The sequence below is a fragment of the Cicer arietinum genome, chromosome 6 (assembly GCF_000331145.2).
Source record: "Cicer arietinum cultivar CDC Frontier isolate Library 1 chromosome 6, Cicar.CDCFrontier_v2.0, whole genome shotgun sequence".
NCBI lineage: Eukaryota > Viridiplantae > Streptophyta > Magnoliopsida > Fabales > Fabaceae > Cicer > Cicer arietinum.
This window is the reverse complement of record NC_021165.2, coordinates 29,136,870-29,156,570: the sequence shown is the minus strand read 5'-3', so window position 1 is coordinate 29,156,570 and position 19,701 is coordinate 29,136,870. Positions and strand designations below refer to the sequence as shown.

The window sequence follows — 19,701 nt, the reverse complement described above, 5'->3', positions numbered from 1 at the left end:
TTTAAAAATTTCTGTTTAAAACTGAAAGTTTAACTCAAGATTAATCTTCGTTGTAAACGAAGAACGATCTTGGTTAGTGAAAAACGCAATATCAATTTTATCAATATAAAATCTGATTGTAAAGCATAAAATAAATAGAGATAGAGATATCACACACGCATATATCCTGGTTCACCCAAACACGAGTTACGTCTCCATCTCGTGTACCATAGGCAATAATCAATTTGAAAATGCTATGTTAGATTTAAGAGCTTTCATTAATGTTATGCCTACATCTATTTTTAACTCTCTTGCTCTTGGACCTTGACAGAGTACAAGTGTTACCATTCAATTGAAGAACAGAAGCAATGTACTTTTTCGAGTTAATGAATTGATATTTCCTGATGATTTTTACACCATGGACCAGGAGGGAGAGGGAGAGAATAAGTTCAACAGGGCGCCTATCATCTTAGGCATACCATTCTTGAAAACTGCTAGAACAAAAATTGATGTACATGTTGGAACTCTATCCATGGAATTTGGTGATAGCATTGTAAAATTTAACATATTTGATACTATGAAACACCCAATGGAAGAGCATTCTATTTTTCAAATTGAATTGCTTGCTGATTTGGTTGTTGACACTTGCCCCGATATGTTTGCTATTGATTTCCCTTTATTGTTTGGTTTTGATGATACTTATACTTGTGAATTTGTACAAATACTCAATTGTACTTTGTGTGTGATGAGATCGAAGTTGCTTTGTAGGTTGATCATTGTGATAATATTGATATTTCTACTAACTTAATTGATTTTGTAGACTTAGCTTGGCCATTAGTGTTGTACCCTACATTGAGCAGCCATCGGCTATAAAGCTTAAACCACCTGAAAGTTTGAAATATGTATATTTAGAAGGGAGTGGCAAGTTACATGTGATTATTTCATCCAAACTTGAAGATGAACAGGAAGAGAAGTTGTTGTAAATTTTGAGAAAACACAGGAAGGCGATCGGATGGACCTTGACAGATATTCCTGGTATTATCCCATCCATGTGTATGCATAGGATATTACTGGAGAATGGGGTGAAATCAATTAGACAGCCCCAAAGGCGACTTAACCCCTTAATTCTGGACGTTGAAAAAAAGGAAGTGACCAGGCTCTTACAAGCAGACATCATATGCCCCATCTCTAATAGTCAGTGGGTGAGTCTGGTGCAGGTAGTCCCTAAGAAAACTGGACTGGCAGTGGTTAAAAATAATAATAATGAACTTATCCAGACACAAATGCAGAACAATGGGAGGGTATGCATCAATTACAGAAGACTAAATCAGGTAACTAGAAATGATCATTTTCCTTTACCATTCATTGATCAGATGCTTGAACGATTAGCTGGTAAGTCACATTATTGTTTTCTTGATGGTTTTTTAGGTTATTTTAAGATCCATATTGCACCAGAAGACCAAGAAGTGACCACATTCACTTGCCCTTTCGGCACATTTGCGTACATGAGGATGCCTTTTGGCCCATGCAATGCTCCTGGCACTTTCCAACGCTGCAAGATTATTACTTTTGCTAATTTGATAGAAAATTGTACATAAGTTTTCATGGATGATTTTACTGTGTATGGTTCCTCATTTGAGCATGCTTGAACAGTTTAGATAGAGTTTTGCATAGATGCATTGAGACTAACCTTGTGCTGAATTATGAAAAATGTCATTTTATGGTTGAACAGGGCATAGTTTTGGGACATGTGATATCTAAGAAGGGGATGGAAATGGATCCTACCAAGATTGATGTGATTTCTAATTTTCCTTACCCATCTTGCGTCCGTGAGATTCATTATTTTCTTGGCCATGTAGGTTTTTACAGGCGCTTTATCAAAGACTTCAGCAACATAGCTCTTCCACTATCAAATTTGCTGCAAAAAGATGTCACTTTCACTTTTGATGACAAATGCAAGAAAGCGTTTAATTGCTTAAAGGTAGCATTGATCTGCACTCCCATCATTCAGCCACCCAAGTGGACCCTCCCCTTTGAAATTATGTTTGATACATCTAATTATGTAATAGGGGCAGTCCTTGCACAAAGGGTTGATAGGGTTGCCCATGTTATTTATTATGCTTCTAGGACTTTAGATTCTACACATGCTAATTATACTACCACTGAAGAACTTTTAGCTATTGTTTTTGCTCTTGATAAGTTTAGATCATATTTGCTAGGTTTCAAGGTAGTTTTTTTACTGACCATTCAGCTCTGAAGTTCTTGCTGAATAAACCAGAAGCAAAACCGAGATTGATCTTGTGGGTGTTGTTGCTCCAAGAATTTGATTTGGAGATTAAAGATAAGAATAGAGCTGAGAATCTGGTGGCAGATCATTTAAGAAGAATATAATTGGATGAGGATCTCACCCCCATCTAGGATGACTTCCCATATGAACAATTGTTACAGTTGTGTGAGGTAATTCCTTGGTTTGCTGATTTAGTTAGAGCACAAATACACAAACTTAAAAGTGATGGCAAATACTATATGTGGGATGATCCATATCCGTAGAAATTATATAGTGACCAGATGATTAGGCGACGTGTCCCCACCATGAGGCTCAATCTATTATTCATTTTTGTCATGCCTCTTAAGCAGGGGGACATTCTGGTCCTCGACGAACAGCAAGAAAAGTCATAGAATCGGGTTTCTTTTAGCCCACTTTGTTTAAGGATGCTTTTGAGACTTACCGAACTTGTGAACAGTGCCAAATAGCAGGAGCAACAATCACTCGTAGAAGTGAGATGCATCAACAACCTATGCTTTTCTGTGAAGTAATTGATGTGTGGGGCATTGCCTTTATGGGCCATTTTCCAGTATCTTTCGGTTTTGTCTACATTTTACTTGTTGTTGATTATGTTTTGAAGTAGGTGGAAGCAATACCCACTAGGACTAATGATTCTAAAGTTGTTGCAGGTTTTTTTAGATCAAATATTTTTTGCAGGTTTGGAATACCTCGAGCCATCATAAGTGATCAAGGCACTCATTTTTGCAACCGCACCATGGACGTTTTGCTTCGAAAGTATGGGGTTGTGCATACAATTTCTATACCTAATCATCCCAGACTAATGGGCAAGCTTAAGTCTCAAACAGAGAAATCAAACATATTTAAAAAAGATGGCACAACCAAACAACCAAACAGGAAAGACTGGAGTCATCGACTTGAAGAAGCTATTTGGTCTCATAGAACAACCTACAAAACACCAATAGGGATGTCCACTTATCAACTTGTGTTTGGTAAGGCATGCCACCTCCCAGTGCAAATAGAGCACCGTGCTGATTGGACGGTCAAGAGTTGTAACCTTGAGATGCAGAAAGCAGGTTTGGAGAAAAAGCTCCAATTGCAACAACTTGGAGAGCTTAGACTTATGAGAACTCTCGGATCTATAAGGAGAAAACAAAGTACTTTCATGATAAGATGATTGTTAGGAAGTAATTTTCCATTGGCCAAAAAGTTTTACTATTCAACCCCCGTCTGAAAATTATGGTTAGGAAACGTCGATCCAAGTGGATTGGCCCTTTTATTGATACTACCATTTTTCCTCATGGTGCAGTGGAAATAAAAAGTGAAAACACCAACAAAGTGTTCAAAGTAAATGGATAGCACCTCAAGCTATTCCATGATAGCTCATTGCTTGAAAATGCTACCATAGAAGAACTCTCCTTGGAAAAGTCCACATACACTGAAGTTTGAACAGAGAGCTTCATTTCCTTACTCTTATTTTATACTTGTTACTTTCATTGAGGATAATGGGTAATTAAAGTGTGGGTGTATTATATAGGATTTTATTTGTTATAGATTTCAAAAAAATTATAATAAATAAATAAATAAAAATGTACATTGCATTGCATGCTTTTTCATCAGATTTTGTGAGTGCAAATTTTGTGAGTTATATTATATTGAGTTTCTGGCATGATTGGAAGTATCTTTACATTCTTGGTAAAATAAGTTGGATTAGAACGCTAAATTGTCTATCATATGTTATAGGTCATTAACCTTGGTGAGACTTTGAGCCTTATTATGGATGGAATGCATTTTTCCATTTTTTTTCTTGTGTGTGATTTCACTCAAGATTGCTAGTTACGCCAAAACTTGACTTGACTTTTGTATGCATGCATATATTGAAATGATCTAGACATTTGTTTCTTGTTAAGCTACCGGCCAAATAAGCTTACCCTGAAATTATCCATTTGTTTAAGCCCATTTGAGCCTAATTATCTCATTCTTTGTTATATAGCTCATTACATGTCTAAAAGTGAAAAACAATGAATTGACCCAATCTTGGGGATAAATGAGTCATTCTTTAAATAAGTGTGAAGAGGTGGGGGTACTCAACTTGTTTGTTGGTTAGATTTGAGGTTCATTTAAAAAATAAAACTAAAACATAAAAGAAAGAATCAAAAATAGAAAAGAAAAGAAAAGAAAAGAAAAGAAAATAAAATAAAAATAAAAATATATTGATGAATAAATGAGGAAAATGGTTGTGCTGTGAACAAAGAGTTGTGGTGAAAAAGGAGAGTGTGAGAATAAAGTTAATGACATTTTGTTGATTTACTTCTCAATGTTATTTTTCTCTCTTGATCATTACTCATTTATCCTCTTTGATTTTCCTTAGGATTGTCTCACCCTAACCTTGGCCTCGTTACAACCTTAATAAAGACCTTTTGATCATTATGTGCATGTGTTTAAAATATAGATATTAGAGACTAGTCAAACCTATGTAGTGTTAGCTTTCATGATGTACTTTGAGTGTAAATAGTAGCCCAAACACTTAAGTGGTTGAGAGAATTTTATATTTTGGGAGAACTTTATCACTTATGATGCATTATTTAGTTAAATTGTCCTCTTGTTTGCATTGGTTGTGATAAAAAGCTATTCATGATTGCCTTAAGCTATAAATATTTTTTTCCCTCTTACCACTTTGCATTCATGAGAATATTTAGAATCGCATACATTACTTTGCTCGGAGTGCAAAAATTTAAGTGTGACGGAATTTGATCAAAGCAGGTTTGGAGAGAAAGCTTCAATTGCAACAACTCGGAGAGGTTAGACTTATGAGAACTCTCGGATCTATAAGAAGAAAACTAAGTACTTTCATGATAAGATGATTTTTAGGAAGTAATTTTCCATTGGCCAAAAAGTTTTACTATTCAACTCCCGTCTGAAAATTATGGTTAGGAAACGTCGATCCAAGTGGATTGGCCCTTTTGTTGATATGATACTAACATTTTTCCTCATGATGTAGTGGAAATAAAAAGTGAAAACACTGACAAAGTGTTCAAAGTAAATGGATAGTACCTCAAGCTATTCCATGATAGCTCATTGCTTGAAAATGCTACCAAAGAAGAACTCTCCTTGGAAAAGTCCACATACACTGAAGTTTGAACAGAGAGCTTCATTTCCTTACTCTTATTTTATACTTGTTACTTTCATTGAGGATAATGTGTAATTTAAGCGTGGGTGTATTATTTAGGATTTTATTTGTTATAGGATTTCAAAAAAAAAAAATAATAAATAAATAAATAAAAATAAAAATGTGCATTGCATTGCATGCTTTTTCATCAGATTTTTTTAGTGCCAATTTTGTGAGTTATATTGTATTGAGTTTCTGACATGATTGGATAGTATCTTTACATTCTTGGTACAATAAGTTGTATTAGAACGCTAAGTTGTGTATCATCTATGATAGGTCATTAACCTTGGTGAGACTTTGAGCTTTATTATGGATAGAATACATTTTTCCATTTTTTTTTCTTGTGTGTGATTTCACTCATGATTGCTAGTTACGCCAAAACTTGACTTGACTTTTGTCCGCATGCATATATTGAAATGATCTAGACATTTGTTTTTTGTTAAGCTATTGGCCAAATAAGCTTACCCTGAAATTATCCATTTGTTTATGCCCCTTCGAGTCTAATTATCTCAATCTTTGTTATATAGTTCGTTACATGTCTAAAAGTGAAAACCAATGAATTGACCCAATCTTGGGGATAAATGAGTCCTTCTTTAAATAAGTGTGAATGGGTGGGGGTGCTCAACTTGTTTGTTGGTTAGATTTGACGTTCATTTAAAAAAAACAAAAAAACAAAAAGAAATAATCAAAAATTGAAAAGAAAAGAAAATAAAACAAAATATATAAATATATTGATGAATAAATGAGGAAAATGGTTGTGCTGTGAACAAAGAGTTGTGGTGAAAAAAAGAGAGTGTGAGAATAAAGTTAATGATATTTTGTTGATTTACTTCTCAATGCTATTTTTCTCTTTTGATCATTACTCCTTTATCCTCTTTGATTTTTTAGCCTTAGGATTGTCTCACCCTAACCTTGGCCTTGTTACAACCTTAATAAAGACCTTTTGGTCATTATGTGCATGTATTTCAAATATAGATGTTAGAGACTAGTCAAACCTATGTAGTGTTAGCTTTCATGATGTGTTTTGAGTGAAAATAGTAGCCCAAACATTTGAGTGGTTGAGAGAATTTTATATTTTAGGAGGACTTTATCACTTATGATGCATTATTTAGTTAAATGTCCTCTTGTTTGCATTGGTTGTGATAAAAAGCTATTCATGATTGCCTTAAGCTATAAATATTTTTTTCCCTCTCGCCACTTTGCATTCATGAGAATATTTAGAATCGCATACATTACTTTGCTCGGAGTGCAAAAATTTAAGTGTGAGGGAATTTGATCAAAGCATTTGGGCACATGTTTCTAGCTTTTTATTGTGGCATTGTAAGAGCTCTTTGTAGCTTAGATTAATTTTTTAGCTTATTTCTAAATTTTGGGTCGAAATTGAATTTTAATTTTATTATTTGCATATTGACCCCTCCTCGCTCTGTAGGCCATAACTTGAGCTATGGATATCGGATTGAAGCATGCCAACAAGCGTTGGAAAGCTAAAAATCAGAGCCACAACTTTTGTGTTGGAATAAGAACCCAATTCCGAACTTTACTAGGTCTAAATTGCAGATTTCATTATCTATATGTTTTGTATACTAATTTTAAGTAGTGGGCCACTTGTTTTACAAGCCCAAAAACCGAGTACAATATATTCGGTGTTTTCTTCTATTTTAGACATGTTGTTTTCGGATTGAGAAAGAGATAAAAAAAACATATTTCTTTATTTATTTTATAGGGAAGGCTAAATTTCTTAGATTGATCTGTTGTTTCGGAGTTTCATCAACACCTTGAGATTCAATTTATAATGTTAATTTCGCGTTATGATTCTATTTTTATTTATTCGATTTTATTATTATAATTATGATTGCTTAATTCGAACTTCAATAGGATTGATTAGATTCATTTGACCTAATTCGGTTTCGGTTTCTATATTAATTGAATTATAATTTTGCGACGTTTGTTCGTTAATTATAATAAATCGATTATTGTGATGCTTAATCTAGTAAAAAAAAATCGAATTCACATAGGGTTGATTATGCTTATTTGATCAATTCTATAGTCAAATAGGAATAGAATCTCATGAATTAGAAATTAAACTCGTTGATAGAATCTGTGATAGGTATGAAACTTGAATAAGTGAAATTAATCGTTTTGCTAATCTATTCAAACAAAAATCTATAAATAAATATATATATAAAAAAAAAACCTTTATAATTTCAACTTTCAATTTGGATAATATTATTATATCAGAAGTCCTTACGAAACGACTTGAGTTATTAGCTCTATCTATGTTTTATTACTTGTATTTGACCCGTGTACGACAACAGATCAATAACAACTTATAATTTTTTTTTATCATACGAACATAAAAATACACAATCAATAACAACTTGCAAAAAATTTACGTACTTGCATTCACGAATCAACAATATCAATCGTTACAATGTTTAACATATGTAACATGACATAGTAGCCACACTCATAATTTGAAGCTTGTCTCTCACTCTAAAATTGAAATCACAAAAAAATATTAAATACATAAAATTGTTATAATATTATAAACAAGTTTATTCATTTGTAAACAACTTACTATAGGAAAACTTCATGTTATCTTAAGTTTAATTCTCAAACCTAGCAACATATAATAACCTTCAAAAGTTCTACAAAATAAAAATAGTTATTAAAATTGTGTTATATAACATATTACAATACTTATGAACAATATAAATAAATTAAATATTCACAAATCAACAATATGACATTTTTTTTTATCTGGCTTCCTTCTCAATGAATATATAAAGACTACATTAAGCTCCTTATGATTAATAATAAGTAATTGTCAATGACGACTACAACAAACAATTAAATATGTGTTATAATCAATTTTCTCTAAATCTGTCCACACAAATTATACAAAATAGAAAATGTAAAATATGTAATTTAACTTGCTAATACAACCGACAAAATCTCTTGCATCTATCCAGAAGACTTAAAAAAATCTTATAAAGCACATTATTATTTTTTGAAAATTATAAAGTATAAAATGAAAAGACATATTGTAACATATACTTGAATAATAAAATGCAAAATTTAGCGAGAAAAAGAATACAAATAATGAGTTCATCTCTAGTCTTCAAACAAAATAAAACAAAAAGATAAATATACACTTTAAACAAATTAGTTTGACATGTCATTTTTTTTTACCTTTTTTCCCATAATATATAGCTCTCTCTAAGATAATTTTATAGACAATTTATGCAATCAACAATACACTCAAAATGAACCTCTCTTACGTGAAGACCCCTTTGTGATATTTTATCAAACAGATGAATGGCGATGCAAGAATGACACTAATCGTGTTCTCATTTTCATTTCATTTTTTGTTGTAGTTGTGAAAGTTCATGTCTTGCCCCCCATAACGTGAAAAATGTAGGTATGAACTTATACCTATATATACTAATATTTTAGCAACGTAACAAATATTGTTATATGACTTGCATAGTAAATTATCAACAATTGTAATGGTAGAAAATTATAGAGAAATTATTCACAATGATATCTCTACATAAATAAAGTTTAATGTTCAATGAGCAAGAACTTGAGTATCAAACATGTCTTAACAAATTGATAAAGTGATGAGATAAAACGGCGACAGCGGATTGTGAAGTCGATGTTAGAAGAAATTCAGGAAGTCATAACTCAGGTTGTAAGTGTTCACGATATGCAGGTTAGTGAATAGAATGAGGAGGTTGAAAGTGCAGAGGTTAGATAGGAAGATCAAACGCTAAGTATAGGTGATTGTTTAAGTCTGCCTTAAACAAGTTTCAAATATTTACAAAATTGTCACTGCCTTATTTTATTAAGTCGTTTATCCGATCAACCAACTTAAACGTAAAAGAAGATGAGATATATTAAAAAAAAAATTATTGTGTCTTTTAAGTCGGTTGCCAATACAACCATATTAAACTTGTTTCATATATTTACAAAATTGTTACCGCATTATTTTGTTAACTTGTTTATGCGGGGAAGCTATTTAAAGTATACCTCTGTCTCATTTATTAAGTCTGGTGTGTGTAAACGACTTAACTCGTTGTATTAAAAACTCAATTTTTTACTATTGCTCGAACGCATATTTTTTACTTTTTTAATCATTAATATTGATCTCAAAATATAAATGGAGAATATTTCAATTCATAATCAATATGTATTATTTTTGTTTTACCATTTAAATGAAGCTTAATTTTTTTAAAATAAATAAATAAATGTGAACCTGATAAGAATAACTACAAAATCAACCCAAGGGCACTGGATGAAATTGTAAAGGTCTCTTCCGGCTTAACTAGAAATGTTAAGTTCAAATTCATCTCTGAAAATGAAGTTGTGTTGAGAATTTTACCGCCACTATAATACTACCCAATTCAACAAAACAAAACTTGCAATATCAAATTAATGAACATTAAAGCAATTAATGTGATTGCAACAAGGTTACATAGGCTTACAAGTTCAATAGAGTAAACACTCATGTGTATATATATATATTTAATCTAGAACAAGTACCAAAAACAAAGAATAGTATATTTACATAGAGAACAAATGCATAATTAAACGTAATAATTAATAATCTATCATTTACCAACAACTTGTAGAAGTATGAGCAACTGAAGAAAATAGTAAGAGGCACCCCCTATTGTAGCATACTGCAATTTCTCTTTTCCTTCTATTGCTAAAAAATCATTGTCTTTTGAACGATTAAATCCTCCAGCTAACCATCCAACATTTTCGTAACCCCCATTGTACAGCTTTGAAGCTGCTGTTATTGATCTGAGTCACACACCCAAAAAACCAATAAATATGTTGCTTTGTTGCTAGGGCTGTTCATGGTTGGTTTTTTTAAAAAATCAAACCATATATATTTTAAAACCAAGTTTAAAACCGGTTATAAAACCAATTGTAAAATTGGTTATGGTTAAATAACCGATTTATAATTAAGCAACCGGTTTTGAAAATTTTAATTTTAAAATTGATTTTTTTTCAAAATCGGTTAAAATTTAATTACTTTTAAAAAAAATCAATTTTTTCGATAAATTTAAAAAAAAAAATCTCACCAAATTTTTTGAGAAAAAATTCGATTATTAAATTTATTTTTCTGATATTTTTCGAAAAAAAATTAATTTCAAATTTTTTTCTAGAAATAAAATCTCAAAATTAACAAAATATTAGTAGTGGATAAAAACCAAATCTAAATATATAACATAAGTGATTATCCAACCGGTTTATAAATAAACCGAATTATAACCATATGATTTTAACCGGATATTTAAAATGGATTTGGATCCGGTGTTGGATTTGGGCCTTATAACCGAATTTTTTGCACAGTCCTACTAGTTATCATAATAAATAATAAACTTGTTCTATAGACTATAGGCCTTTATATGATTTAATAATGCTTTTAAATTGTAAATTGTGATGAATCACATATACAAATGAAAAATATAGTTTTTAGTGTCATATTTTTGGACCATAATACTCTTAAAAAAAATAAAAAAAAAAAATTTAGGTCGTGTATCATTGGTCTTGTTGCACACCCAAATAGTCGGTCTTGACAACAATACTATTTTGTTCTCAAATATAAATAAAAGTATGGTAAAAAAAAATTGATGTATCTTGTTCAAAATTTAGATTAAATATATTGTTTTATTTTACTCTAATTTTTTTTTATATTTGAGACTGAAGAAAAAAACAGTTATAGAAATTTGTTGAAGAAACATGATTAATGCTTCGTTAGTAATCTAAAATGACAAATAATATAAGATAAATAAATATTGCAAATGAGACATATATAATAGATATAGAAAGAGTACTAATAAAGCTTCAAATCAATGTCATTGATTATTTTATTGATTAAAAATAAAAACTTGATTAATGTTGAGATTGATAGGTCTGGCATGGCATGTTTAGAAGCTTGTAAATCTTTGTTTTACAAGGGAAACAAACAAATAATCAGCCTGTTAATTTCAAAGGAAGTTAATTGGATCTACATTTTCATGTTTCCAAATAAACAAATAGCATTTTATCATTTTAGGCAAAATTGTGTGTTTTCACCGAGACCAAAAAGAACCTGTTAACAACAACTAATCTTTGTTGGGGCTGATATAAGGTGAATTCTCTCATCTTATCCAATTTATATTTTATATATAAGAGAATGAGATCAAACTCTTAATTACTTGTTTAAAAAACACTTAAAACTCTATGATTTGCGACATTCCTCATAAGTAGACTTTCACAATCTATACGGTTGAAACATTGACTTGATTGATATCAGTTTGACGGGTTTAATTTTGGGGGAGACATATATTTGTTCTTGTTTTTATTTAATTGATGTCAATCAAGTCAGTTTCTTAATTTCTTAGTCCTAAGAATAAAGAGAATTATAAACTTTCTACTTCTATAAGACAATATTTGTCTTTGAATTTTGAATAATTTTATAATATTAATCCACTTAGACAACTTCTTAAATTAGTTCACATTAAAATTTACTCGTGATATGATGTAACTAATGTTTTAAAGCGAGATCGTACAAGTCATACTATTGTATAAAATTGTTGTCAAGTGCATATCTACAACTCAATTGAACTTCAACAAAAAACTAAAACTATATTTTATTTTATTTTTGAAAATTCGAAAACATAAAACCAAAAACTATATGAACAAAGCATTTTTTTTTTTGTCAATACATGATGAACAAAGCTTAAATAACCATATTCTGAAAGAAAAAAAAATCGACATGTTTACCTTAATCCTTCTCCACATGCCACAAGAACCTTAGTGTCTTTCCCAGGAACAACATTTTCCACTTGACTAAGAAATTCATAGTTAAATGTAGTAAAATATTGGCCAGTCCACAATCCAATGTAACCAAAATGAACCCATTTCTTAACCAAAGTTAAAGGACCATTATCCTTATCTTCCACAAACATTGGCACGTGCAAAGACCCTTTCACACGTGCCTTTTCTCTCTCCCAATTGGGTCTAACATCAAGTAGAATGAAACCCTCTGAGTTCATAATTGTGAAAGCTTCTTTTGGCCAAATTGTTCTTACTTTACCACTTTCTATTAGTTGCTTTCCATTGTTGCCATTGGATGAAGCATTGATAACTTGAAATTTTATGGTTCTTTTTCTTTGTGTTGTTGTTGTGAAAGGGTTGTTTTGTTTTTGTGTTTTGTGATTTAGAATTGAAGTTTTGAATTGATTGTTCAATTGGGTTGCCATATTTTGATGTTGTGAAGAATTTTTTTGACTTGTTTTTTTTTGGGGGAGATGATAAGAATGTAGTATTAACAACCATAAAAAAATGGGTTTTTTAGATTTCATTTTTGTCTGTTTGCTACTTGCTTTTTATCAATCTATCTATTTAGATTCAATGACATTATCTACTTATATATATATATATATATATATATAAAATTCTCCTACTAAATATTGTAAAGCTTTACCAAACTTTATTTTGGGTTCTTTTTAACTTTTCAAGTCTAAATTCAAAAATAATTCGAGGACAAGAAATCTTAATGAAATTAAACCTGCAATAGATTTTAGGGGAAAATTCTTCAAATAGAAAATGTTTTAAAGTTGGTGATGTAGTGTGAATTTGATGGTTAATTGATCAGTTGTTTTGAATAATTTATATTAGGCATTTGCTCAATTAATTAAGTGTTTTTTTTTTTGTTCTAAATTCTTTAATCCTTGGTTTCCAAGATGAAAAGATGACAACACTGAATTAATCTAAATTTCCATTGAGAGGTACGTAGTTAAGTCTAAGCAATGATAGTTCGAGTTTGAGGTTCAAACTCACTCATATTCTTTTAAATGATTTTTCACTCATTGAAGTTTATTAATTATTTAATTTCAATCACTTGGTACAATTAAGAACATGTTTTGATTTCATTTTTGCTTGTAGAATTGAGTTAGAATTCATGGTTTATGTCTCCCGAACATGATTTAAGTCATTTTCCAAGTGTGTATTCTTAGACTAGTGTTATTAGAGATGTAAAATTAGTTACAAGTTAGTTCATTTAGTTGTTTGTTCGTTATTAGTTAGAAATTAGTTGTTCTAATTTGAGTATATAAACTTCTTTATACAAACTATTGCAATAATCTTTCTCATTTGATCAATACAAAAGTTATTTCTATTTTTTTTATTTCATGTTTAATATCAATATTTTGCATATTCATTTTGGTATCAATTATTCAACTACTTTCTTTCTCAAATTTTCTTGAGAAAATACTTGTTGAAGGTTAATTAATTTATCTTTCCTTTCTCATTTTATTCTTGAATAATTTGTTCATCTTCCTCTCATTTTTTCTCCATTCAAGCGTCTTCATACAAAACAAAGAATGATCATAAACATTCTTAAAGAAAATGATGATTACCTAGAAAGAACATGTCGTCAACCCTTATATGTGCAATGAATTTTCCCAAGTTTATAAATAGAAGATGCGCTGCAATCTCCGATAGATTACAATCAAACATATTTTACTTTGTTAAGTGCAAAGCTATCAAAGTTTAAGAAATACACTAAATTTTATGATAAATTTTTTGAGTGTGTTCTTAGTTCAATCTATTTCAATAATAATGTTGCAATCAAATCCAAAACAAATCATCATTATCATTTCATCGTAAAAATCCTAAATTTATCTAGATAAAACTTGAGTGATTTATCACCCAATCACATCACTATTAATTTGAAATATAATTTTGTTTTTGAACAATTCTCTTCAACGATTAATATAGTTAGAATCACTCTTAACTTAAAATATAATTGTTTTTGAACATTCTAAGATCAATCATAGATGGGCGTGCTAGCTCTCTCGTATGTTTATATATATATCCATAATAACATAATTATTTTAAATCTAATTTTCAATTTTAAATCTAAATAATTCGTGCAAACCTTATTTTTTTTGCAAGTTACATGCGACACTCTCTTGCATTTCTATTATCTACTTCGTTTTATCTTCGTCTTCACCTAACAGTCAGTCTAGACAACTTCGGCTGATTTTAAATTGAAACTTCAACCATTAAATTAAATACTAATTTCTTGCGAGTATCCTAAAACAAACTAACAAATAAATTTTTTGCTTTTGTTGTAAATTATTTAATTCTCTAGAGAAGGTAGTAGAAATCAGAGAAATATTATTTATAAATAGAAAAATCACGAGACAACATGTGATCATATTGCTCATATGAAAAATATTAGTTATAAACTGAAAAATCATGAAACAAGTAATTGACATGTTGCTAACTAAAAGATGAAAAATCGAAGTGGTACAATGTATACACACTATTTTCTTTTCCAACTAAAAGATGAAAAATTATATATGAATTCTTGATGTTGCTGTAGAACAATTGAAATATTTTATTTCATCTTTTTTAAAAAATATAGAAAAAATAAATTTAAAAATATCATTAAATCTATTAAAATTTGTTTCTATAATTATAAATAAAAATATTAATAATTTATTTATTTATTTTTAAAAAGACTCCATCTAATAATTTCGATTTACACAAAATTACATAGAATTATCCTCCAACAAAATCTAATCTCATCTCATTTCAATACCATAGTCATAGTCAATAATATCATAATCATGCATAAACATGTCATTTTGTTGATGTTGTTGTTGGTGTATAATTCACAAATTCTCAATCCCACCCATGGTTAGGATCCATAATCATAACTAGCCCGACCCGATTCTCCTAACGAAACCGCAACGGTAATACAGTTACATGTGCGTTTAGCAATTTCAAACAAACGTTCTTCTCCCTCTTCTTCATAAACCCTAGATAAATAGAAACATCGAATTGAATCCTATTTCGCTCGTAATTTCAATGCAAATTCTCCAAAAGTAGGGTTTATTATTCTTCTCTGTAGCCATGGTTGGACAATCCAAGGCCGCAACTTCGCGCGAAAAGCTTTCAAGTCTCGTCCATAGAGCCAAATTGGCCATTGATATACCTTCAAAGCTCGAAGCATTGCGGAAATTGAAAATTGAACTTCCTCAAGAAGATCCAGTTCTTCTCACTGAGTTCCTCCCTCCGATTTTCGACTTCCTCTCTGATGATTTCAGTCCTGTTCGTAAATTCGTCACCGAGTACGTTTCATTTGCTCCTTCTTTTTCATTTGATTTGATGATTTTCGGATATTGTTGATTGCATTGGTGTTTGGAGTTGAAATTTGATGCGAAAGGTTTCTGGTTGAAGGATGGTTGGTGAAATTGGATTGAAGAACACTGAATTCTTGCCTGATATTGTGCCTGTGTTGATTGATGTCTTGGATGATGATACACCAGCTGTTATTCGTCAAGTTATTCTGTGCGGAATTGATTTGTTTCGATCCACACTTGAGAAAATCACGATACAGGTAATTCATTTTTTCTTAACGGCGAATGGATTTCGGTTCAGTTGATTGTTGTTGTAACAAAATTGATGATTGGTGTGACTGTGATGATGCTAGTTCTTGTGTTATGCTGTTTCTGGTGGGATTGTTATTGGTAGATGTAGTTTTTTTAAATGTCAGTGTTATGGTATTGTGTGTTTTATTAATGCATATGAAAGATAATATATAGGTTTTACATTATTTATTTACAAACTTGGATATATGTTATTCTGATTCCATCAACAGTTTGGGAGAGAATGAGGGTATCTGCAAGGTGAGTAAAACATTTGTTTCTGCGGTTAAAATTAAATGTGATTCAAGAAACATGAGAAGTCAGGGAAGGTATAATTATAACCACATAGTTTTTCTTGGGTTTATGATAGCTCTGCAGCATACATCCAAATGGGTTCTAATCTTCAAATTTTCGCAAGGCCTTTGATTTTGTCAAATGGGTACAACATTATAACTTAAACATCTTATAGAGGGATAAAGCAAATATATTGTACATGTCTCTAGTTCTCCGCGAAAAAATACGAAGAACATACTAAAAAAATGCTAGCATCTATTTGAACATAAACTTTGAAAATTTTATTAAATGATATGTTATATCAGTTGTCCCTTATCGTATTTCATAGCTATTGCTTTCATGTATTCTAGATATACATTTTAAGGTATGAACAGTTTCTTTCCTGGTTTTATTACGTTCCAGGGTCTATATTCTAGTGATTTAGACAGCGCACTTGAATCTGCATGGGAGTGGATGGTTAAATTCAAAGAAAAAGTATACTCAATAGCATTTCAAGTAAGTAATTGCTCTCTATATAATAAGTTATTTGCTTTTGTATATGGGCATCTGATAATTGTATTCTGTAACTTTCTTAAAAGGATGGAAGGGGTGGAGCAAAGCTTCTGGCACTGAAGTTTGTTGAAGCAGTGATTCATCTTTACACACCTGATCCTAATGGTTCCTCAGAGCCCACTTCCCATCAAGGTATTACATTTCAAGTTTGGTTGGATAGAGTCATCGGTCTTTTAATGAAGTTTGTGCCAATCTGTTGTTATCATAAACCTCAAATCACCTGCTTACACGACTTCTCAACTTTATCTATAGGAAAGCCACCGGAATTTAATGTATCATGGCTGAGGCGGGGTCATCCTGTACTTAAGTATGGAGATTTGTCAATTGAAGCCAGTCATAGTTTGGGTCTCTTGCTTGATCAACTCAGATTTCCAACTGTGAAGTCTCTTAGTAACTCAGTAATCATTGTGCTAATTAAAAGGTATTGGATCTTTTCTTTCATGGCCACGGGTGGTAAATATTTGCTCTCTCTCTCTCTCTCTGACACACACACACAAATCATTGTGCTAATTAAAAGGTGTTCAATCAATTCTTTTATGCCTGTTCATTTTCTGCCCAAAGTGACTGTCTACCAGTCACATGACTTGTGTAGTTATCCTGACGACTCATGCATAACAATCAGATGGCTAATATTTTCTCCTTTGATTGAAAGAAAACAGAAATACTCATTTTTCAATGTTTGGCAGTTGGCACCAATTAGAGATCGTTCTATGTCTAATAATTAGGCTATTTTTCATTGCCTGCAATTACTGATTACTGTTAACACTGCTTGTAAAAATCTATTGTTCAAATGCTATTTTATTACTTTTAACTTCCTCTTTGGTCTATTCCCAGCCTTTCAGCCATTGCAATAGACAGGCCTGCATTCTATAGCCGAATATTGCCAGTTTTGCTCAGTTTGGAACCCTCAAGCTCTGTTGTTAATGGGGTCTGTGTGTCAGCAGCACATCTTGCTCTAAAGAAGGCCTTTCTTACGTGCACAAAATGTACACATCCAAGTGCTGCCCCGGTATTTCTTTCAAATCAATATATTCTTGACATCTTAATTGTTTAATCTGAATGTGAAGTTTTAGTTTTCACTGTTTTATCTATTTTTTGGTATTGGAATGTGTCAACTTTTACAATTTTCTTCATTTTTATATCATGAACCAACTTTCTTATTTGCCAACCCTACCTAGTGAGAAAAGGGTTTGTTGTTGGTAAACAGTTTGATATTATTTACATATAATATTTTGCATGTCATTCAGTATTGTTAAACGGTGGTACATGATAGTATTGTGGAAAAATATCATTTTGCGGCCTTGACATGGTGGCTTTTACACAGCTGCTGATGGTCGCCTCTATTTCCATGGTGGCCATGGCATCCATGACAAAAAAGTGTCGAAAATAGAAATGGGTAAAACAGACCCGATCCATTTTAAACACTAAAAACCCATTTCACACTCAACTCACTGAATGGTTATGATAGGACTCGGAATTTTAAGATAATGAAACTGGATTTATTCACTGAAAATGATGAGCTTCAAGCTCTTACGATGGATGAAAACAGAAACTGAAATATGATAAACCAGAGTTCTAAGAACTCCTAACCAGAGCTAAGCTCCTAACCCAGAGAGAAATCTCTCCTAACTGTTGCTAACAATATTTCTGAATACCTATCACTACCCAACCTCACTCCGTCATACAGCAAACCTGTAACCGAATTCCCTGAATTCTAGGAACCTCAGTAACCAACGCTTATTCTCTCTCCCTGGCCCCACTTTTCCTTCCAGGTTCCTATTAGTTTATGCCATCTTTCACTCGCACTTCTTCATTATCTCTCAGTTACCCATCATTGTTGAATGGTGCATGTCTGGTGGACGGTCCCTCCAATGACTTCCGTTTTTCTCAGTACATCTTGTTACTAGCAAGTGGTGTTTTATCTTCCTCCTTTTCTGTTCTGTATTTCTCTTTTCCTAAGTTGTTCTGTTCCCAGTTCCTTCTCTCGCTATGTTCTGTAAATCTATCTTAATTCCTCAATATCCTGTTTGTTTATATTTTTTGTTGAGTTTTTATTCTATGATCGTTTTCTTTGTTTAGTGGTTATCTATATTTTTATTTCCTTGTTTTATGATTCGAAAATGCTTGTTAATATGAAAATGAATAGAACAAAATTGCACCAAACCAGTAACCAGTTAGCACCAACTGAATAGTATTTCTCCTCTCTGCAATTCTCTCTCTCTCTCTCTCGTATATTGGCTGATTTTTGTTTCAAATTTGTGCCGAAAATTTTGAGCTACATAACTCTACTGTTTATTTCGTTACATTCTACAGTTACATTTTATGCTTACTTGCAATATTTTTATCGTAGCCGCCATGCTTCTGCCCCATAGGACACAATGTCATCCTCTAGATAATCATGGGAGATTTTTGGCTCGCTGCCATGAACTTCCATACACCATTAATAACACTGGTTTCTAAATCATTTGATGAAGGACAATAGAATTGTTAGGAATTAATAGGGCAGACTCAGGGTATTCCCGCGTGAATAATGGTAGGAAATAAGTAGAGTGAAGGTTCATTGGGTGTACAATTGGATATGAACAGAAATTCTAGGCATTGGGCAGGATTTTCAGTTGGTGGTTTATAGACCATTCATCATATAAAAAAATAATTAACCCATTTGCTAGCTATCCAAGTCCGAAGCCCATAATCATAGTTATTCATAAAAATACTGAATTCTTAATTCTGGCATAGCCCTAGTTTTCCTGCTGTGGTCGGTGCAATTGTGATTTGTGGGGGGAGGGGTGGGAGGAGAGAATGTCATATCGAATCAATCACGGACAGGTTCCTGTTTTGAAAAGTGAGGATGAAAGTTAAAGATGTGATTCATGTGAATGATAGAAATCAGCGAAGAATGAAAATTAGATTTGGGCCATTATTAAAAAACTTGAGACCTGGAATACATTATGATAACCTATGAGTCAACTTTCCCTTCCTTGCCTCTA

General features: G+C 31.6%; 2 protein-coding genes across 2 annotated transcripts in view; one reads left to right on the top strand and one right to left on the bottom strand.

Moving 5' to 3' along the window:
• Window positions 1–9,837: 9,837 nt before the first annotated feature.
• On the bottom strand, window positions 9,838–12,765 carry LOC101506024 (rhodanese-like domain-containing protein 10). The gene is made up of 2 exons (XM_004506691.4): window positions 12,213–12,765; window positions 9,838–10,241 (listed from the first exon to the last, which is right to left on the bottom strand). The coding sequence occupies exons 1-2, from the start codon at window positions 12,689–12,691 to the stop codon at window positions 10,046–10,048; spliced, it is 675 nt and encodes a 224-aa protein (XP_004506748.2). The 5' UTR covers window positions 12,692–12,765; the 3' UTR covers window positions 9,838–10,045.
• A 2,306-nt stretch (window positions 12,766–15,071) lies between these two features.
• LOC101506340 (uncharacterized) overlaps window positions 15,072–19,701 on the top strand; it is a 16,895-nt gene continuing 12,265 nt past the window's right edge. Inside the window, exons 1-6 of the mRNA XM_004506692.4 lie at window positions 15,072–15,571; window positions 15,681–15,840; window positions 16,565–16,657; window positions 16,741–16,846; window positions 16,967–17,135; window positions 17,549–17,723. Coding sequence (XP_004506749.1) covers window positions 15,354–15,571; window positions 15,681–15,840; window positions 16,565–16,657; window positions 16,741–16,846; window positions 16,967–17,135; window positions 17,549–17,723 — 921 coding nt within the window. The 5' untranslated portion in view covers window positions 15,072–15,353. The remainder of the gene's footprint in view (window positions 15,572–15,680; window positions 15,841–16,564; window positions 16,658–16,740; window positions 16,847–16,966; window positions 17,136–17,548; window positions 17,724–19,701) is intronic.